General features: G+C 33.5%; 3 protein-coding genes across 4 annotated transcripts; 2 read left to right on the top strand and 1 right to left on the bottom strand.

The window, feature by feature from the left end:
* Positions 1 to 7,731: 7,731 nt before the first annotated feature.
* Positions 7,732 to 11,401, top strand: LOC128887945 (Golgi membrane protein 1-like). The gene is made up of 6 exons (XM_054144467.1): positions 7,732 to 8,385; positions 8,732 to 9,032; positions 9,117 to 9,192; positions 9,462 to 9,659; positions 10,566 to 10,649; positions 10,795 to 11,401. Exons 1-6 carry the CDS (start codon positions 8,219 to 8,221, stop codon positions 10,884 to 10,886), a joined length of 918 nt encoding a protein of 305 aa, XP_054000442.1. The 5' UTR covers positions 7,732 to 8,218; the 3' UTR covers positions 10,887 to 11,401.
* A 119-nt stretch (positions 11,402 to 11,520) lies between these two features.
* On the bottom strand, positions 11,521 to 16,251 carry LOC128887948 (GTP-binding protein Rit2). The gene is made up of 5 exons (XM_054144473.1): positions 15,225 to 16,251; positions 14,634 to 14,690; positions 14,481 to 14,554; positions 14,212 to 14,403; positions 11,521 to 14,150 (listed from the first exon to the last, which is right to left on the bottom strand). The coding sequence occupies exons 1-5, from the start codon at positions 15,364 to 15,366 to the stop codon at positions 13,908 to 13,910; spliced, it is 708 nt and encodes a 235-aa protein (XP_054000448.1). The 5' UTR covers positions 15,367 to 16,251; the 3' UTR covers positions 11,521 to 13,907.
* A 1,253-nt stretch (positions 16,252 to 17,504) lies between these two features.
* On the top strand, positions 17,505 to 21,528 carry LOC128887936 (protein DENND6A). 2 transcript variants are annotated; one of them, XM_054144453.1, is made up of 9 exons: positions 17,505 to 18,347; positions 18,414 to 18,709; positions 18,800 to 19,072; positions 19,142 to 19,327; positions 19,389 to 19,636; positions 19,698 to 19,870; positions 19,945 to 20,213; positions 20,290 to 20,502; positions 20,575 to 21,528. In XM_054144453.1, the coding sequence occupies exons 2-9, from the start codon at positions 18,560 to 18,562 to the stop codon at positions 20,773 to 20,775; spliced, it is 1,713 nt and encodes a 570-aa protein (XP_054000428.1). In that variant the 5' UTR covers positions 17,505 to 18,347; positions 18,414 to 18,559; the 3' UTR covers positions 20,776 to 21,528. The 2 variants fall into 2 exon arrangements, with proteins under 2 accessions (XP_054000428.1, XP_054000427.1); XM_054144452.1 differs by having other exon boundaries at positions 17,507 to 18,347; positions 19,698 to 19,888.
* Positions 21,529 to 22,732: the final 1,204 nt, after the last annotated feature.

Here is a 22,732-nt window from a genome sequence, read left to right on the forward strand (position 1 = left end):
AAGTTAAGAATATTTTTAGATGGCAACGAAATAATTATTTGAATAGTATATCATTATAATATATTATGTCTAATATAAAGTTAAACTTTTAAGATGATAAGTCAAGAAATTAACATAAAGAAGACAAATTTATATGAAATAAATAAATCAGTCACGCAGCAATGCGTTATGAAAATACATATACATCCTTAGTTGTCTGGGGCATAATATATTTTAATTAAATCCTGTAGGAAGCTTTTAAACCCGAGATTGGAAAAGCCACCAAATTGCAAAGACCACGAGTATAATTTATCTCGGTAGCTTGGGGCTATGTTGACATTGCAATAATTTAAGCGCACATTTTACCTTTAGATTATCAATACACACGTTTTGTTATTTGCTTGTAGCTTAAGCATTAACACAGCGTTTTAAACGCTTAATATGTTATGCTAAATTTTACATTAACAATACCTTATGAACTAGAATATTCAAAGTGTATTTAAAAAAAAAAGCAAACGACCTTGAGAACTAATAACTTTGCATCAATTTAGCGCGCGATCCGAATGATTTCTAAATAATTTTCAAATATATTTAACATTCGATGCCAATGGGAAGGTAAAATGTTTTAAAAGAACGTGACAGCTTGTTTTGCATGATATCGAAAACATTTGTACTACTAATTTGTAAGAAGTTATTAGTTCTTTCACTTTGTTTTGTAAATTTTGTTGACAGGAGATGACACTAGACCATACTGAAATATTAGTTCATAACTATCATAAACACTGTGCAGATAAAATATTTTTAAATGTACGTGTATGTGGTATTATAATTTTGTTCTTTGTAAAGTAATTCTTAATGCATTTATACTTTCCATGGAATATCCAAATATATTGAAAGGAAACTATGAATAAATATAGAAAAAAAAACATCATACATGAAATACTCGTTATTTCATTATAGTGACATTTATGATAAGAATCTGTACTTATGCTGTAGATACATACATCTTTAAAACTGTGACTATACTAAAATTATTAAAAAAACAATCGCATATGATTTCATTTTACCATTTAATTATGAGTGTCATAATCTGTCTGGTGTATAGTTTGAAACTTACAAAAAAGATTAACTGCTTTGGATACTTTGATAACGATTAAAACATGTTCATGCAGTTTAAGTTTTTATTAATTTTAGTATAGGAAGTTTCAGTTGTTTAATCATTATTAATCGATTTAAGAGAACGAAGATATAAAGAAGAATGATACGTACAATGTTACTATATCAATTGAGAAGAATTGCTAGGACAATGTAATAAGAAGTGTATGAAACACTTTTTTTTTTAAGTATTTCTACTATGAATGAGAATCTGTACATTTCATTTTTCTGCTCTATAATGCTTCCAACGTTTCGCGTGTTGCCTTTCCGTTGATCGATATCTCTTGGCAGTAACGAAAGCAGATATCACACGAACACAATGAATTATTTTTTTCCCCTCAGTTTTCTTTACGTATAATAAACGAAACAAAAAGTTTTACAGTTAAGAAAACCGTAGTCTCACATGATTGCAGTATTTTTGTTTTGTTCGCTTAGCACACAAAACAATGTTTAAAGAGATCGGCGAGATTGCTTCTCTCAAAACGTACAGACGATTTTTTATCTTGCAAAAACCGCGTTCTATGATTGAAGCATTGGAAAAAAGTAAACGGCAACATCGGACCACGATTTTACTATAGACTCTTTTTCTACGTGACTAGAACTTAAAACAACATTAGTATGATTACGATTTGCACGAACGTACGTGAAATACCGAGCGTATAAAAAGCGAATTGTACGTATTAGAGGAATTAAAAAAGAAACAGTGCCGTAAACAAAGGTTCGCGAGAGCCAGCGGTAACGTTTCTTCGTAAATAATGGCGTATATCACGCCACAAAACGGATCATATTGCACTGCTCTCAACCTGCAATGATTACTGAATAATATACATTTGTATTTTTCGATGAAATTTCGCGATCTCGGTATACGCGTCACTGCGAGCAATTTTAAAACTGTTTTTTAGTAATAAACAAAAAGATTCGTGTGTAATTGATCCTTTCCGATAAGGTACTAAAATATTATGAGGTAAAACTGAGACGGTGTATACGAGAAGAATTAATTCTACTATTCATACGTATAATTCCAATTTTGGAAATCGTCTAAAATGAAAATTCTCGTATATATCTTCTGAAAGTTTACCGAATTTTGTAAATAAATCATTTGAAACGTGTTAGATATTCTGAAATGTTTAAAAACTACATTTATAAATTTTGTGTGCCTGATCGCAGATCCCGTTACCATTTAAGGGAAAAAAAATCGACACTACCGATTCGTATTTTATACCACTACGTCAATTTGTGTTCGTAACATGGTTGTACTACAATTGTCGCTAATATAATCAAAACGCTGAACATATAGAAAAATGTCTTAATTTTTTAAGAACCGAATCGCACTTATGTAAGATTTATTAGTTTTAACGCCAACGTACATCTACACTGGGGTCTGCGATTTAAGTGAACGAAACAATACACGACGCGCGATTTAACGATACAATTTTTCTTTCATCGATTAACTCCATTGTTCGATCGTTTCTGTTCAAGACTTTCTTATACGTGTGCTAAGAAGTCGCGAGCCAAACATGCAGGTTATTTTCCGAGCTGATTAGTGCAATATCTTCCAATATTACGTTTTAGACATCACTGACGTCCCGACGCAGACGTCGAAATCGTTTTCCCGAATCAGATGTTTCACTGATTGTCAGATACGATTTTAGTTGACCGTGGAACGCAAAGAAGAGTTTAATCTCTTGAGGGACAAATTTTACGGGAATTTTGTTTTGCTTTAATCGAATACAAACCAAAACAATCTTCATCTGTAAATTAATTTCGATATGGAAGTATGCTGTCTTGCTTTAATATTGTATATTGTTTAATTCCAAGAGGCAGAGTGATCGTAAATAATGATAAATATCGATGCAAAAGCAAATGTAAACATATGTATAATTTCTCAATATCCCTCAAGAGGTTAAGTTGCTGTTGAAAAAGGCGCAGCTTCGTAAACGTGCGAAAATTAACGAACGAAAGAGAACATGAATTTCTGTGTACAATTCTACACAATATTTCCGGATGGATCTATCGATCTGTCGTAAAGGAAACTAACAAAAAAAAACCTTTCAAATCGTAACGAAAATAATAAAACAAATGAAAAAAAAAACAGTGATCCCAATGAAAAACACCATATCGACCGAGAAAGTAATGAACAGATTGAAAAGACAATATTCATGTACGCAAGAATCGACATAAAATTACTCATAGTAGTCAGTACGGATGTATCTATATATATTATATATATAGAAAAACGGTACCTTCGAGATTTTCTTTCCCCCTTCGCGAAAAAATGAACCCAATATACGACCATAATGAGAGGGACAGAGAAAGAGGTGGTGTGAACTTCGAATACGAAAGAGATGACGAGAAGTTACCGATTTTTCAACAATAGTCTCGTAAAAAAAAAAAACTGTGTACCTCTGACCGAATATATTTCGCGAACAGTGACACGTGTTTACGCATCTCGACATTCGTGCCGTGTGCTATGCTGCGCATGATGTGCCAAGGCACGTTAGCATACGTGGAATATTCCACCTGATTTTTTCATTCTATATACTTCTATAAAAATCAATAAACAGACAATTACACAGGGCGGGGCATTTCGGACAGTTCACTTGGATAACTCGTTTATATTTAACGATGCAAACAAAGGAATGAGGTACAAGTTTGACGCGAAGCGTCAAGGACATTTCAAAGTCATTAGTATATCGTTCTGTTTGCCTTCTAATGGAAACTTGTGCGATGGATACAATGGCCTATAGTTATGGATTTCTAAGGGACAGTTGTTTAGAAAATATTAGGTCGTCCTAAAAGTTCGTGCCATTTATACTTCTATTTCTCAAATTAATATGTGAAACATACTCTTAAGTGTCACAAGAAAAGATAATCTGTCTTATTTTACAATAGCTTCTCACCTCTCTCAGATAGTCATTATACCGTTACTAGAAAATTTCTGTGGTTTTTTTATTAAATTTCGACACAGTCCTCGCCACGAATTTATGAGACGACCTAATATTTTGTTCGAAAAAGACGGATGCAACAGTTCAGAAATTAGCATTTTTATGTTTGAAATCATCGTGGTATGAAAGTCACTTGAGATTTTTGTAATGTAAAGAATTATTTGCTATTTATGTCTGATCAAATAATTATTCTGATAAACTCGCGTTCGTTTGGAGAGATTCATATTGTAATATTTATCGAACAGACAACGGATTAAAAATTGTTTACGGTATTCGAGATTTCTATCTAGATAAGAATTTTCAACTCATCTCTGACGCCAACCTAAAAAAAATATGAAAGATCGAATGAGAAATTATTCTGTTGCTTGAAACAAAATTTTTCTTTATAGCTGTCCTTTGGCGACCTTAAATGTCTTTGAAAAGATCAAGTCTCTATTAGAAGGTGAATCGAAAAACATAGTTGCATTAAAAAGAAAATTAATGGTCTCGAAGTCTTAGTGCTTCCACCTCAACCAAACCAAACAACTTCTTCTCGTCTAAAATATTTTCTATTTTTAAAAATACTCGAGTTACTCAGATGACCTATTTTAAATAGCCCTGGACCTGTATTGATTCGAAAAGATACAGTACAAAGGGAGACTTATTGCTCAAGCGATCAAATCGGATTACATACTATTCGCGTTGTACGTAATTATGATATACATTATGTTTTTATAACATCTTAACGTGTTATAAAAATAAAGTGAACTTCGATTAATTGGAACACTTGCTCAATCAGACGAATCTGCATGGAAAGTCTTAACTCTTTGGGGTTAGTGTGGGTTGAAAACTGTCTCACTTATTGCTCAACTTTATATGCATGGTGGAATATTTCTTAACCTACCTCAAAAAGTTGAAATTGCTCGTACATAGTCCAATATTCTATTAGGAATTTGTTGGTGCTGTTCTCTTGTGCAACTTGAGTTCCATTTTCCTTTTAAATCGCGTCACTCAAAGAGTTAAGTAAACATTAAATACACGCGATTAACTTTCGTACCTTATCTGAGTAAACAAGTGTTCCGGTTAATCGATAACCTAATTAGACGGAAACTACTGTATCGATATCGATTTTTCGGAACACGTGTGATTGACAAACGTTTTAAGGTCGATTCAGACTACACGGCACGGACCGTCACGTTCCGGCAACGACACGTACCGGCACCGACACGACAAAACATTAAAACACGCGTTTTAAGGTCTATTTACACATATCCGTAACGTGTCAGTTCCGTATCCGTACTGTATCATTAACGTCGCGGAGCGGTGTCGGACGTGTGTGGACATGCCCATTCAAAAACAACAGAAGAATATTTAAAATCACTGACATTGATGGAACATTACGGAACTGAACGGATACGGAACTGGCATGTTACGGATATGTGTAAATAGACCTTTAATGGAACTATTCGCACTATTCCCGTTTACGGAACGTTCAGGTCGGAGTCTGTTAAGTGTGAATAGTTCCATTAAAACGCTTGAACTTAAAACGTTTTAATGTTTTGTCGTGTCGTTGCCGGTCCGTGTCGTATAGTCTGAATCGACCTTTACAGGCGACGAAGTTAGGTGGAACGTGTTCCCGCGTGCGTATGTATGGCATGTAAACAAACGAGATTGCGGAACACAAAGGTACGATGTTTACAGCGATAGATTATTTTTCGACGTCTAGCTCAAATGTTACGTATCATTGACGAACATCTGTTTAGCCAGATTTAGGAAGTAAAAGTGGGTGTGATCGATATTCAAAACAAACGTGTCTCGCATAACAATGATGCCGGGTGCCGATGGATGCTGGAGCACATACGTATATTAAATTTCTCATATATTTTATTTTCGTTCGCGCGCGGGCAAGGACGCTGCTACGCGTGCAAGATAAAACTGTAACGATGTCGATAATAATTTGTTCATACACGATGGGGCGTTCGTTTATGATTAATCAGTTTGATGAGAAAGCATCTAAAACGATCGTGAGATAACCACGTACAGGAGAATCAATCGCAAACGTCATTCGTGTTAAAATACAGGGTGTCCCAGAAATCTTGTAACACCTTGAAAGCGGTGATTCGGGAGGTGATTTGAAACAACTTTTTCCTTAGCGAAAATGTTATCCGAGGCATCATTGAGAAGATATTAACGGAAAATGTCGACCAATCAGAGCGCGCGTATACCGTTGAAGCGGCCGCGGTAGCGAAGGCTACGAGCTAAGCGGCTGCGTCAATGTCCTTCGATACACGTCGAATCACTTGTTCGCGTACAAGCGCAACCGCTTAGCTCGTAGCATTCGTTACCGCGGCCGCTCCATCGGCATCCTCGAGCTCTGATTGGTCAGTGTTTTTCGTTAATATCTCCTCAACGAAGCCTCGTGCAACATTTTCGCTAAGGAAAAAGTTGTTTCAAATCACCACCCGAACCACCTCTTTCAAGGTGTTACAACATTTTTGGGACACCCTGTATACAACCTCCGAGAGCTGATATTCTGATTCGTACATTTATTAAAAATTAATGTGCCGAAAAATAGACGCAGCCGACAGAACGTATTGATTCATTTACCATTGTATACACATGAAAGACATTCGTCGAATGTTGATTGTACGTAATATGTAAAAATGTGACTTTTTTTGTGAATCATAAGCGAACAAACTTGAGAATGGTATACGATGAAATTACCTTGTCTATTTGCAGGAGTCGATGTCGAAGGATTCGAACTCCTGTACGGTCTCTTTTTATGTTACTCGTTATAATGAATTAGTTGAAAAGAGTTTCGGTGTTTTTTGAACCAGTCATCTTTCGGTAAATCGTATCACGATGAATCGAACGTCGAGTTTCTAAGTACATGTCTCTTGTCGTTTGAATTCGCAACCGTGATCACGATACTTTTCACTCTATTCAGCTATGAATTCTCTTCAATGGTACAGTGTTAAGTAAATATATATTATATATAATAAAGAGAACAGAATAAATGTGACTTTTGTACGTATGCATTTCTTCATAAACGTTTCCCCGTAATCTCGACTCCGGCGTATTAAATTTTTCATTTTGATTTTCCATTTATTTATTTCTACCAAGTTTCTCATAACTAATACCAAGAATTCCTGTAATATCATTCCTCATTCCGAAAATATTACCAACTATCAAAGCATAACAATTTCTTAATCATCTCTTTTGTAAAACGGTCCGACTGACCTTTCTCATGATAATGATTAAGTTATTTCTGTCGAGTGTTCAATTAAAAATCACTGCACGAAAAGATCGTTTATCAAAGTTGCATGTGTTTGTTGCAATTAGTGCCAACTGAATGTGTTCAATGCCTATAAATGGTGCATACGTAATCTACAAGACAATAACGCGGTGTATGTTAAGCAGTAACAAGTGAATCTTCCGGATGCGCGGTAACACTACATGAGCATTATAAATTTACGCGTATAAGGACAAAAAGACAGTATCCTGTAGAAGCCATATCTTTCTATATGTGTGCCTCAACAGCCTGCCAACTCGTTAATGAATATGTGCCTATGTATACATATAAAATGTGTACATGCAGTCCTATCAGGTTATGTATATATCTGTACGCGGCTTGACTGTGTCTGTGTGTGTTTGCGTGGTGGTTAGTCGACACCAGTCGTCACTGTTAGTTATCCCAGCCACGATGAATGCGCCGCATTGATTTTTAAACCGTTTTAACGTTAATGTCGCAATTATTAATAAACAATCGAAATTGTCCTACGCATTATAACGATTCTGACCAGTTAGTGCGCGACGCGATTTTGTATTTATCGTCATAAAATGTATTTGTACCGCTGTCAATACCGGTAGTGTACATCAGAATACGCCCACGACACTTTATATATGGATTTTCCTTTTAAAACAGTGCGAGAATTGTTTTAGAAGAGACAGTTAATAGGGAAAAAGTTAAAAGAGTGTCGTTCGTTTCATTCATTTGGATTAGTTGTAATGAACCGTGACAGTTGATCGAATTGTGCATCCCTTCTCTTTTTGACATAAAACTAGGAGTGAGACACGAAAAAATCGATTTTTCGTTTACACGTGCGAAAAATAACGAAGCACATGTGAATCTGGTAAATACCGGATAGAATAAGTAAGGAATGGGAATTGACAGTATGAGAGTTGGAGGAGGCCGATGTCCTCCCCTCCTTGTTGGAGGACTTCTCGTCGCTTGTTTAATGCTAATTTGCAACTGGTGGACTTTGTCTTCGGAAAATATTGAGCTGGTTAGACAGATCGACGAATTGAACGAACAGCTTAAAATTAGGTATTATTTTGTGAGCTTACGATATTTATTTTGTACAACATGTCACTTATTGCAATGTAAACATTAATGTAAGGTACCTAAGGAATTGTATTTTAGTGTCTATTATTTTTGCAAATTACTCCTTGTAACAATACCACTTACATCGTATTGTGACAGATTTTATTGTCTTGAAGTTTGCAAGATATCATGCTGGAACTAAAAGTGAATTTTATTGTGTCATTATTTCTATTTTGACAGATACTAACAGAATGTTTATATGCATCGTGGTGGCAATATTAATGTTTGTACAAGAAAAAGAGAAAATTCAAGTTATAAAAATATAATAATATGAAAACTTCCTTTTTAGTGCCGAAGAGAGAGATCAATGTGTTACATTACGTGGAAATTTGGAGCAGCGATACAAACATGCAGAGGAAGAGATAGCATCCTTGCATGTACGTTTAGAACAACAAGCAGATTTGAAGAAGAAAAATGAAGAATTGGAAGATTCTGTTAGTATATGCAAGAGTGAATTGGATTCGCTGAACAAATTAGATGCTACCAAAACTGCAACATTAGAAACATTAAGACTAGAAAAAAATACATTGAATACGCAAATAGACGTAAAACAGGATGAAAATAAAAAGTTACAAGAAGAAGTAGACGAGGTATAAATTTTGTTTTAAAAATATATACTGGTTTGCAAGGTTTGATAGATGAATTTTATATGTAGCATTAAATTTTTGTTACAGTTGAAAGATGAACTTGACAAGCTCAAACTCACATGCAATAAAACTCCTGAAAGGAAACTTAATGTCCTCCAGCAGTGTAAGTTACAATATTATATGTATGATTCTAATTTTATTTTATTTTGTACATTTGTGTTTTTTGAGTCATATGTTTACACAAAAGTATAAATCCAGGAATTAGTTTTGATTGCTCAAATTATTGCAGCTTTTCCAATAATAATTTCCTAAATAATTCTAACATCTTTGGGGTATTGATAGAAGCATTAATGCAACCGCGATTTTCTTTCATTTCTGCGTATTATCGATTGATTTAGCATTATAAGACATTCCGAGGGTCTGTCAATTTAGCTACAAGAACGCTCATTAACAAGACTCAATTGGGTCCTCTTCCGGAGACAGCTGTAAAAGTATCTGTAGCTGGTCAACGTGGTTTGAAGTATCATGGAATTCCAGTTCTTCCAACAGATCCACCTGGCGCTATGCGCCTAAGTCCTCGCCTCTCAGTTGCAATGCTGAAAAGTAGCAATACTTTTCTCCTACCTCAGGGTAAAAGAAGATTATCAGAAAACTAAAACAATATTCCTCCAGTAACTCTGTATGAAATTGTTGTATTTTCCGTGCTCCTACTATCAAACTTCTGTTCATATGAAATGGATGACTTGGTTAATGAGCATATCGCACCGCTTATTTATGTAACATATAGAAGTATGACTTGCTTCACATCAGTTGTCAAAGTGTGGATGAAGAAATACGGATTTTATCCATTGTCTAAAAGTATTAATGTTCCCAAATTTTGCTATTGAAAGTCTATTTGAAATTACAAATTTCATATTTATTCCCTGAATAATGTTTAGTATTTGATAAAAAATGATAAATAATCTTCTATGCTTCACTGCTTCATTCTTAAAACATTCCTTTCATTTATAATATAAATGATTAAAAAGTGCATTCAAAATTTGTATTTCCTTCTGTGATTTAGTTATCTTTGTTGTTGCAAATTTACTTAATATTTAAATTTCATGAGGTGATATGAAACCTATAATATTAATTATAGATTTTACTCTATGTATTTGTATCAACTTAAGAAATAAAAACTATATGAATATTATACATTTTAAGTATAGCATTCAACATTTTCATTTACTGTGATTTTTTTTTAACAAATTGAATTATATTCATAAATTTGTATAAAAAAATGATATATGTACTAATAATTAATGTGGATTTATACCTATAATCGCAATGGTCTGAATTATGAATGGTACTACATATGATTATTAATACACACAACAACTAAATAAATGGTGAGGGCTGCACTAATATCTGGGGCTACTAAAATAATATTTATTAACGATGGTTTATTTGTACTTAAAATAAACTGTAATTAAAATCTTTCAGAAACGTCTGCATTATTTCATTGTAGAGTAGTAATTTAGTTTACATGACTTTCAGCTCAAGCAACTCCAAGACAACGAAACAATACTTCCAATGATGGCAAAGATGACAGTCTAAATACAGAAGGAGTGGATAACATTGGTAATTATATACTGTAATTTAAATATACAACATTCCTATGAATTTCGCTTTTTATTATCACATTCATAATTCATTAATCTGCATTGGTTTCAAGTAGAAATAGAAGCAGATTTAGATTATTTTGTTTTTGTTGTGATTTATATAGAAAATAATAAACAAGGAAACGCAGGATCCACGGACAGCAATGTAGCAGAAAGTGAAAGAGATCAGGAAATGAAAGCAGGAACTGGAGACTGATAAAAATGTAACAAAGGGATTTCATACAATAACAGAAAAACATGTTTTAAATATACATTAAAATGATAGAAATATAACTTTTCATAATCGTTTATATCTGTTTACGAATAATAACAAAATATTATTTACTCATCACTACATCAAATTTCAAAATCTTTTATAATTCAATAATTTGAATTAAAATACACGTACAACTACACGAGAAAGAAAACTTCAGATAAGTGCCAATTTTTTCTACTTATACTATGTAAGATTTATATTATACAACGTTTCTACTACTTCAAACATTTTCTTATTATTTTGTGCTGTTATTAAACTTTTCACTAAAATAAATGTTGAGATAGCTTTATAAAAATTAAAAAAATTATATTAGTCAATAGCAATAAATTATGTGTTGTTACTCTGAATGTAATTCAGTATTCAACTGGATCATACCTAAATAAAACAAATATATTACTGAACATTAAATGTATCTGCAGAGAAATTGTGAAAAATAAATCGTTCTTGTATATTAATTATTTACCATTATGAACCTATGCAACGAAAAACATTTATGAATAATAACTTTGATTTCCAGGATAAGGTATGAACTTGAATATAGACCTGAAATAAATAAAGAATAATATTTCAAGCATTGTATTGGAAAACACTGTATTTGTAGATTAGGATCATGTATTTTGAATACTTTTATAATTTGTATTTTGATATTTCCAATCAGCAAATCACATTTACAACTCATATACGATATTAATTTTACACAAAATTATTTCAACCATATCAAATTTATTATTTAATATCAAAATGCACACGTACATTATATGCACTTTATTGTTTGTTTGTTTTTATTCTGTTAAAAGATTTTGTTCAATAGTACATCAAAAACTTATACTTTGTCTAATATTTTATCGTATTGTCATTGTAAATTGTGTTTCTTCTGTATATTATTTATACAGAACTGATTTGAACGTACTACGTTATTTATAAAGTATCATTTCTAATTCTTAACACTTGTATATCTAATCCAATTTTTTCAGTAATACCTATTACATTTTATACTGGGAACACACTTATACAAATTTCTTTTTCATATTGATACAGTACATATTATCGCATTTTTGTTTGTTCTACATTTTATATGTACATACACTACTCCATCCTAAACTGTTCAAAATTATAAGAAAAAATATTAATTACACTATGAAACTAAAGCAACCGTAGACCTCTTTCATTGTTCCAAATATTTGAAGATTAAACACACTTTACTTGTATTTAATAATACTTCTTACTTTATTGGTACAGAGCTGAGTGTACTATGCAACTTATCAATTTTGACAATAATACTTTACTTTACTTTTATACTAGAAAATAAAATTAATTCTGTTATTATCATTACTAATATGATGGATTAAATATTAATCACCAATATCTCCTAATAGTATTATTTATAAAATATTTATAACAATTGTAATACTAACGCATATAAATATTTATAGGATATGGTAAACATACAAACGATCGTGTTAAATTGTGTTTAATCAAATTTTATAACTGCATATTTAAACTGTAAATTATTATGTGTATAACAAAATGCAAAACTTGACTAGGAAACATTAAGTAACGACTAGATGTTTAGTATATAAACTTACACTTAACCATTCTTTTTGTTTATATATTATGACTATTTGCCATTAGCAATTTGCTCTATTACGTGGCAACTATTTAAAGCATATCATTCTATTAATATATCGCTAAACTGTCACGATTCATCTATAACTGTATACTTCTTTACACACTCTAGAAACGAAAGCGTGTATTCTGAAGCTGCACGACTTAAAAATTTCAATAAATAACAAATGTTAGGAATCGTGAAAATAAAGTCTATTATATGTGTATGTATATAGTGTTGATTCTAATTCGAAAAATTTGGATGTTGTTTAAGAGCCATTTCAGAAGTTTTGGTAGTTCTTAAACGTAAGAATTCTGTGACCACTTTAACATCCCAAACTGCTATCGTTATTTGTTTAATCTTTAAACATAAAAATATATTCGTGTAAATATTTCTTTTGATAGTAAAATGTCTTTTTAAAAATGCTTACGCTTTGTGCGATTTTTAAATATGTAACATTTGTAAACTTTACAAATTATCGAAACTTTCATATACTTTATAGTAATTTACTTTTAATTCAATATAAAATCATTCGTAAAATCTTATTTCTGTAAAAATTAAATTAGCATAAATAAAATTTAATTGTTAACTTCGTATCATTAATTAGGACAAGATAACAATTAGTATTATAAAGCTTTCCCTACATCTTGCATTTACAAAATGTTGTGCATTTACATGTTCTTTACTTTGTTTTTATTATGTTAGCTCAGCACTGAATGTTAATTTCTTTGGTCATACGATGTATCGACTATATCGTGGCAATTAAAATTTAAATTCTGCATAAAAAGAGACAACAACTGGACGCGGCTATATTAATTTAAACAGTACGTAAGTAAACTATTCCTGTAATAATTAGGCATTTCATTTCAATTATCTATTACTTTGCTTGATAACGTATACTATAAATAACATTAACAGCCTTTTTAATAAATAATAATGAAAGAACTATTGTATCAGGAGACAAAGAGCCACGGAAATACTATTACTGCCATTGTAAAACTGTACTCTAAAGAAACATAAACCTCGTATATAATATTGTATGCTTAACTCCTTTTTGAGCAGCAGAGACAATTAAACCTATTCTAACATAACGATGCAGAATCCGTGATAATAACCATGTATCGTAGTTTACGTTTTATGTCTCTATTACTATGTTCAAAATATAATGGGGTTAAAGATAAGGCAGTGTGACGCGAGTAAATGAGTCTCTAAATAGGGAGACTACTATCAAATATAAAAAAATCATTGAAAATTTTGTTCGTTGTAGTCTGTAGAAATTTAAACTGTTCGTGTTGCCGTGATTTATCAATTTAAAATACACGCTATCAATAGGACCTCTAATAAAATGATCACATTCATGGGGAGTAGTGATGATTGCTATTGTGTCTTTGTTTTCTTCTGAAAATAAAGGCAAAAATCGATCGTAGTCGCCACCAGCGACTGTGCTTACGCACCGAATTTCGTGACCTCTCTTTAGCTCGAATCTGTCTGACTAACGAGTAAAATGCATCATCTATAAATTGCCTAAGTGCTGCGGATGTTTCATAGAAAGGACAACCAAGTTGATCAGCAAGTGCTTTCCCTTCTTCTGTAGTCACCTGTAATATGATCATCATACACATGAGACTGATACATGCTAATTCTACACAAATATTCTACCTTTCTTTGATGCTGCAAGTCAAATTTATTGCCGATTAGTACCAGCGGTATATCCTCGTTAGCCCTTACGCGCGATATCAGTTTCCTATACTCCAAAGCTTCCTGAAAACTATGCCTATCCGTTACAGAGTAACATATCATAAAACCCTCTCCACATCTCATGTACTGATCGCGCATAGCTGTGAACTCCACCTAAGTTTGAACAACCATAAGCTACAAAATATTTCTAACTCCAGACAGTCATGAGTTTTGTAATAACAAATTCTGACCTGTCCTGCAGTATCCAATATATCTAACAGTGCAGCCTCTCCATCTATAACTGCCTGCTGTTGATACGAATCCTCTATCAATAATAAAAAAGATTAGATCATACTTATCTTGAATGAAGCTATTGATTTGAGTACATTATACAACATCCTTACCTATAGTTGGGTCGTGGTAGTCAAGAAAACTATGACTAACAAACTGCAAGGTGACCGCTGAAAAATGATTTCAGTAATATAGATATACTGCAACAAGTTTTGAGGAGAGTTGAGAAGGATCAGCATCAAATATTTTGGCTACTCTGGACCATTTCTCTGACTATAAGTAATGTCAAAAACTGCCTCTCTCCTTACATTACTGCTACACATCTCTGCATTTTGAGTGGGGTTGAGAGTACTCCAATATTAAGCAGAGTATACAGTTTGAAAGAGAATGACGAACTTAAAGAAATTTAATTGGAAGTTTATATGAGACTAATCAAGTATGTGCTACATATTTACAAATAATAGATGCAAACACCAGGGGTACTTGAACTAGAACTGGAAGCGTTCTGAATACAGACAATGTTGACAAACATTCCCATCTTTGATTCCAAGAGATTAAGACATGTGTCAGTAGGTTTATATAAAGGGACAAAGAATTGCGTACCAAAGGTACCAAGGTATATCAGTTTACCTTTTAACGGACTTGAGCGGCTAAAATATTTGACGCGTACTTTGGTCGAGGATAGAGGAATACCAGAGTAATACCTGATTTACCAACACCACCGTCGCCCAAAACGACGATCTTGTACACTCTGAGTCCACCCCTGGTTGTAGGCTGTGGGACTACCGGTAGATCGTTCTTGCCGTTCAAGGCCACGTTTCTATCCTGCAGGATGTCAGCTGACATAGTCGCGTATTCCTGTTTACCGGTAACCTAACGCTCGCTACGGCTACGGCATACGTCGGACTTTTACGAACTGAGTGACATACTTGGTCACGTATCGGAACACGCGCTTAGACACACCCGTATCGCCTGTTAGATCAGGAAAGATACGGTACATGTTTGATCGCGATTGCAAGCCGCCGTTTTTCGCAGCGGCCCGGAACCGCGACGAGCGACACTTAATACCAACGATTGATGATTTTTACAGTTAGACACGGCATGGCTGATGAACACGGGCTGACGACCGGGGCTTGACAGAATGTGACAGCGGCGAAGATTAGGCACGCGCACAGTCGTCTACTCAGGGACGTACTCACCGACTCTATCCACACGTATAAATAAACTTCCGAGAGAAGATATTTTCGTGAATTCGTTTTTCCTTTGAATTTTCTGTATTTTGTAGTTTGATTAAAAATACCAAAGTTTAAGAATACATTTTAAACATTTCTAATTAGTTTGTCTGGGTATCTGTTACGCCATAACTCGGAAACGTCTCGATACATTTCGATCAAATTTTCTACACGCGTGGACATCTTTCTAACTGAGAGAACCTAGATCTATTAAAGTATAAATGTTAAAAATAAAAATTCTCTTCACACAACCTAAAACACCGCCAGAACTGTATATACACACGCGCACTCGCGTATCCACTCAAAGTTACACAAAGATGTCAGCTGATATTGAAGTATTCGTGTGTTACATTCGGTAGCTGTGTAATTACAGAGTACTTTTTGTCGAATGCACGGATCTTTTAATTTGTAAATACGAAATTCTATAGTATGAACGAACGAATGAATACAAAAGACAAATGTCGATATTTGCTCATCCTATACTCCATAGAGTACGATGTGTCTGTTATCGCTTGTCCTATACACGAAATACGTCTATATCTATTAGATCTATTTCAATTATAAAATCCATTCAAATGTACTCATATCTGATCTAGCATTTAATACCAACATTGTGTTGTGTAATTTTGAAATGGTCTACATATACAACTGAATTAGACTTTATTCATAAAGATAAAAACAAATGAATCATTCGTCCGCTCACTCTGGGCAAGCAACATTTGTTACGTTGAGCTTGATGTTAGGAATTTTCGTGAAATTCAAGTATAATGTAGAGCGCTTGAAATTAAATGAAAGGAGAAAGAAATTTATATTTTTTATGTAAAGAAGGAAGGAATTTATATTTTTTATGTAAAGGAGGAAGGAATTTATGTTTTTCATGTAAAAATCTGGCATATATAGTTTCATACACAATGTTCGCTACTTACATATCTTTATCTACATATTAGTAACAAGTAACAATATCTAATATTCTCTAGTTATTGCTAAATCAAAAGAGATAGCATTCCCGTAAATATAGTATTGATAACAAATCTCATGAGCTTAGAATAAATGTCGCGTAAGTTTGTAAGAAATGTCGACGCTATGACACATCTTACATAAACAATTACGCAATAATTTGTATACTAACTTCAATTCCACTACAAGACAAGAGAAATTCGAAGGAAATTGTGATCTATAATTATTGAACAAACCAATAATTGGAAAATAAAGTGGGTGTATCTTGTAATTGCATCTTCTTTTTTAAACTTTTAAACTATCATACTTTCTCTTGTGAGTTCCCGGTATTTTTGTTCAAATTAATAGCCATCTAATGGCGAACACACCGAACTAATTTCGGAGTGTGATCAGCGCCTCTATCGAGAAAACGCCCAAGTTTGTCGTGGAATAGTTCCTATTTGTACTGTTAGATGGCGCTATTAATACCTTTTTACCGACATACGATATATATTCATAATAATTACGAATTCTACTTTATTACATTCATAGTAATAAACTTGTAGTTATATCACAGATATTGCAACAATAAAAATGATCTAGAAAAATACTTTTATTTATACCATTGTCGGTAAATCATTGAAATGGCGTTATCTAATGTCGAAAAAGGTAACTATTCCACGACAAACTTAAGCGCTTTCCCGATAGAGGCGCTGAGAACGAAAAGGAGACGAATAGAGTCCGTTCCGTTTTATTTTTCCGAAGCTCCCGATTCACGTACACGATTTTGTAGCTTTGTGTGCGTACAACTGTTTCTGTGTGGAACATAGCGGCGTCACCGACGGCACGGGGATTCGCGGGCCGAATCTGGCATCTCTGTTCTCGACAGCAACTCTTGGGAGTAGAAGTAGAAGTCTCCAATGATCATCAGGCATCCAACATAGCTATGGTTTAATGTTTCAGTAGTAAGGTGGTGGAACACCTTTCGCGAATAAATTGACGAGACAAAACCGTGCTAATTCCGATACGAACGAGATTAGTGTATCTTCGATTTGACATTGTCACAGAGAATTGACGCGCTAAGATAAATCGAATTTCTCGAGATACGTATATATGTTTGGTATCGGAGGTTATAATTATTTTTGTAGGCAGCGAGCATTATGAAGACTTTCTCTAATAAAGCGAGACTGAACGATGTGCGTACGTTTGATTGTCAACATATGCAGTTGCTCTCGGTGAAGAAGATCGTTGGTATAAACGTTATCCACGAACATGTACCCTGTTGCAGCATTGCTTCACGAATTCAATTGATATGCTTGACAGATTGTTATTGTCAAGAGACGAAAAACACGTGGGCATTTTAACGGACGTGTGTATATAGTAGACGATAATGAAATAAGTATATACGGAATGTCCCTCGTATTTTTGACGCCTGAGTTCTTTGATTCTTGAATTAACGTTTTTCCTTGACACATTGCTCCTGACACTCGACGCTAATAAAGAGCAAATGTTGATTACGCGTATTTAAACATCGTTAAACAGGGTAAAGATTCGCAGGCAAGAGATAAGAGTTATGAGATTATTGAAACTGACCGGAATGATCCATAGGAAACATTTTCTGTCCACGAGTAAAGAACAATGTGTACCTTGAACAAAGCTGTAAGTTTTTGTGTAATATAAGAAAGAAACCAATGTGCAGTATAACTAATAATACTTATGTTCCAGATACTCAAATTCCTCTATTGGAGTTACTATAATGTATTAGTTTATAAGTTAAACAGAAGTTTTTGAAACAGTTGCTTGGTATAGTAGCTAGTAACATGTTTCATTATATATATATGTGATTATATTAGAGGAAAATTCTTGTAAAAATGTCAGATGCTACTTGCTCGAGAAATAAGAAAGTGGATAATATAAATAATAAAGAAGAGATGATTTATGAAAAATGGGAACGTTTCCATAATTGGGTACATTGTATGTGCATTGTTACTTTTGATCTTGAACTAGGTCAAGCTATAGAGGTATATTGTGGTTTATAATTGTCTTCTTTGTAATGCAATTTTTTTGGTAAATATATTACATTTTTAATAATATACATTATTATTTGCTAGGCTATATATCCAGGTCATATCATGTTATCTGAACAAGAGAGATCTAACGTCTGTTATCTCGCTTTTCCTGATTCCAACTCTGGTTGTATGGGAGATACTCAATACCATGTCAGAATAAGACAGAATGGAGATATAGTTCAAGAGACTAAGGCTTTAAAAGAATACGATAGAAGATCACCACCATTTTTACAATGCGATAAAGATTATTACTGGGGTTATGTATACTTCCGTCAAGTAAAAGACAAGTCCCTTCCAAGAGGATATTTTCAAAAGGTATGCTTCATATAACAATATACCGAGTATATGAGTACAACATTTTAAAGATAATTTTATCCGTTTTAGAGTATTGTTATAATTACAAAACTGCCATTTGTGAATCTCTTTGGTGAATTGTGTGCTCTAATTGCACCTGAGTTTTTTGAAATGGGTAATGCAGTCATGGAAGCTATAGTAAGAGAAATTGATCAGTGGCCACCTCCAGCACCTGGCCAGATAATTCATTTACCACTTATAGGCGTTTTATTTCAGGTAAACATTAATATATTTTTATTCTGAAAATATCGTACATTCTTTTTTATTTATATTTTAGACGTATATTCCGAATCAAAACTATAAGTCAACTGCACCTACCATTGCTGCCATGGATCATGCGCCAAATTTTCACGCAACCCGAAGACTAATCTTAACATCTGCCTATGAGGGAGACATGTTTAGAAGTTTAGCTAGCGTCGTAAGTTACGTACACTTACTATGGGAACTAGTATTACTTAGCGAACCAATCGTTGTTATGGCCGGTTCACCTACTGGTTGTTCCGAAATGGTCCAAGCACTAATCGCGTAAGTATTTCTTTAGATACCTAATTATAAAATAAAATGCATAAAAATAATCTGCTTTTAGGATGATAGCACCATTGAAATATTGCGCCGATCATCGACCTTACTTTACAATTCATGATTCTGAGTTCAAAGAATATACTACGGATGCCCCGTCGCCTCCCGCTGTAATATTAGGCGTAACGAACCCCTTCTTCGCTAAGACTCTGCAACATTGGCCTCATATTATCCGAATAAGTAACGGAATTAATAATGGTAAGTTTAGTAAAATGTTGTGTAGATAAAGTGCATTTAAGTTTCCTGTATTACAGAAAATCAAAAGTACAAAATAAAGAAGTCGGAGAATCTCAAAGTGTTGGACTCGAAACCGGGAGTTTATACACAATATAAACCTTTTCTCCAGAAGGATAAAACTATATTAAAGAAATTATTTAGAGGTATCCAGACAAAGAGACCCGGCGAAGTGCAAACGGCTCTTCTAAAGCGTCATTTGATAGAATTAACAGAAAGTTTTATGATACCTCTTGAGAGATATATTGCAAGTCTTATGCCGCTACAAAAGGACATATCACCTTTCAAAGTAATTCTTACTTAATCACAATTTAAAACTATCTTCTACAGGTTGAATATTATTAAACAAATAATGTTTATTTTAGGCTACACCCATACCTGAATTGTTTAATCCAGACGATTTTTTAGCTACATTGAGTAGCGCAGGACCACAGTTGACTACAGGAATAAAAGGAGATTGGGTAGGATTGTATAGACGCTTTTTTCGCTCGCCTAATTTTTCTGGATGGTTTCATACTAGGTATACCGAACTGTCGCAAAAATTACAAGTCATACAACTGGAGGCACTGTCAAAAGCGGTACGTTGTAAATCAAGATTGTCTATCTTCCAAATTGCATTGTTTGTTTGTAATAAATAATGATTGTTATAGGATTTAAAAACATGGGTGCAAGGGAAACAGGAAGTAGAACTAGTTGACATGATTCTCAGAATTCGACAAAAATTAGAAAAGACGTATATCGATGAAGTACCTATTGGTAACTCTGTAAGAGAAAAGCTTCAGGAAAGAATAAACGACATCACGCATACGTTACCAGACGATTTGAAAGACATTTTAAATCATGAATCTTGACATTACGATCACGCTATTAACTTTAAGAGTCGGTGAACGACATTTACATTTAGATACAAACGAAGTTATAAGTATGTCAATGGACGAACTAGATTAAAACTATGTCCAAGCATCGCTCTCTTTGTTGGTAAATGTAAACAAATGATATGAACAGAAGAAATAGCGGGGCGAAATATCTAAAATACGTAGAAAACGTGAAAACGTAGGGAAATATTGTATCGATGTATTTCATGGGAAGTTTAGTTTTATTTGTAGTTTAATTTTTTTATTTCCTGCTTAAATACTCCGAGATGGATATTTCAGGACTACGCATTTTTTTTTTATATGTAACAGGAGGAGTGATACGGAAGTCAATACTGGTGCGTGAAATATTTTATAGGTGCAACTAAAGACTTATGTGCTCGTATTTGTATTTCTACGCCGACGAAATAATAATACGTATATTTATTATCTTAATATTTTTCTCCGACAGAATTCGCCGTTTTCTAGTACTATAAAATTCATATCTACGTTATATAACCGAGTTTCTTCCTAAAATCATTTATCTCGATTTACTAATAATTTTGGATTCGTTTTGTTTCTAAGATCCATCAATGAGATAGTATTTTTTATTCCAAGAATAATAATAAATCCTAATTACATGTGAGTGTGACAGAGAGAAGAGCACTAATCACTGTATGTATATATGTGTTTAACTTGAGATCTGTATATATTGATATGAATGATAAATGTAATAAAGATTTATTTTAATAACATTGTACAATTTATTACGACTGATCGCATAGCAATCTATAATGATCTGAAGGACCAAACGTAGATTTAATATTTTCTATACGATATAGTTCCTTAGTGCTTTAAACAGTCGCTAGCGCCTCTAACGGCAAAACACCCAAGTTTGTAGCCAAATACTTGCTATTATTGTAAGTAGATAACATTACTAATTCTATATACCGACATTGCAAATTGTTTTCGTTGAAAACTTAAATTCAAGTCCATAAAATAATTCCTACAAGTTCAAATTAATGAATGCTATGCGTGGCATGACGTAAACTATTTAAATATCTAAGGAAAAGTGAAATATTCTAGAAACTGTAATGTCGGTAAGAATTTAGGTACATCTAACGGTGCACAGAGGAACTAATCGGCGACAAACTTGAGCGTTTTCCCGATAGAGGCGCTGACCATATTCCGAAAATTAGTTCTACCTCTTCGCCACCAGATGACGAACGTTTCTCGCAAGAACTAAATCGAGAAATAAAAAAATACTGGAATACATCTTTATAAATACGTTTACTAGTATATTACGCTTACTGGTAGCATAATATAGAGGTCAAAATTAGTTAGGAAGATGTTTTACGAGTATTCCTTCATAAACGAAAGCTCGATCATTCTTCAAAACCGTTACCATTGGAAAATTAAATTTTTATCAAATTCTAGTCGGTAAAACAATGACTACAGGTTCAAATCATTGAATTCTATCTTGATATAACGTAATATCATGTAAATATCTGAGGAAAACTAGAATATTCAAGAAACTGTAATGTCGGTACTGATAAATCTGCTAAATAGCACCATCTAGCGGTGCACGGAGGAACTATTCGGCGACAAACTTGAGCGTTTTCCCGATAGAGGCGCTGATCATACTCCTAAAGTTAGTTCACCTCTTCACCGCCAGATGGCGAATGTTTCTCGCAAGAGACTACCATGGAATTTAAAATGAAAACTGGTACACAACTTTAGAGATGCATTTAACGCTTTATTTTACAAACAATTTCCGTAAAACTTTGAAGTTTTATGTTGCGTACGATTAAACAAAGAGTATTCGACTGAAATAAGTAGCCAACTCGCACCTTCTTTAACTAAAAGTAATCATTAATATAAACACCTGGTACTCGCGACATCATCTTGCTATGCTTTAATATAGATTATTTCAGGGATAAATGAAAGGTTTAAAACA

Source organism: Hylaeus anthracinus, unplaced genomic scaffold (genome assembly GCF_026225885.1).
Source record: "Hylaeus anthracinus isolate JK02 unplaced genomic scaffold, UHH_iyHylAnth1.0_haploid 11989, whole genome shotgun sequence".
In the NCBI taxonomy this organism is placed as follows: domain Eukaryota; kingdom Metazoa; phylum Arthropoda; class Insecta; order Hymenoptera; family Colletidae; genus Hylaeus; species Hylaeus anthracinus.

What these genes read in the sequence shown, in the direction of transcription:
- LOC128887936 (XM_054144452.1), top strand. Translation starts at nt 18,560, where the DNA reads ATGTCAGATGCTACTTGCTCGAGAAATAAGAAAGTGGATAATATAAAT. An exon ending in AACTAGGTCAAGCTATAGAG is followed by an intron (nt 18,710 to 18,799) that starts GTATATTGTGGT and finishes ATTATTTGCTAG; the next exon opens with GCTATATATCCAGGTCATAT. An exon ending in AAGTAACGGAATTAATAATG is followed by an intron (nt 19,889 to 19,944) that starts GTAAGTTTAGTA and finishes CCTGTATTACAG; the next exon opens with AAAATCAAAAGTACAAAATA.
- LOC128887948 (XM_054144473.1), bottom strand. Translation starts at nt 15,366, where the DNA reads ATGTCAGCTGACATCCTGCAGGATAGAAACGTGGCCTTGAACGGCAAG. An exon ending in CTACCACGACCCAACTATAG is followed by an intron (nt 14,555 to 14,633) that starts GTAAGGATGTTG and finishes TATTATTGATAG; the next exon opens with AGGATTCGTATCAACAGCAG. An exon ending in ACTTGCAGCATCAAAGAAAG is followed by an intron (nt 14,151 to 14,211) that starts GTAGAATATTTG and finishes ATCATATTACAG; the next exon opens with GTGACTACAGAAGAAGGGAA.
- LOC128887945 (XM_054144467.1), top strand. Translation starts at nt 8,219, where the DNA reads ATGGGAATTGACAGTATGAGAGTTGGAGGAGGCCGATGTCCTCCCCTC. An exon ending in TACAAGAAGAAGTAGACGAG is followed by an intron (nt 9,033 to 9,116) that starts GTATAAATTTTG and finishes TTTTTGTTACAG; the next exon opens with TTGAAAGATGAACTTGACAA. An exon ending in ACTTAATGTCCTCCAGCAGT is followed by an intron (nt 9,193 to 9,461) that starts GTAAGTTACAAT and finishes CTGTCAATTTAG; the next exon opens with CTACAAGAACGCTCATTAAC.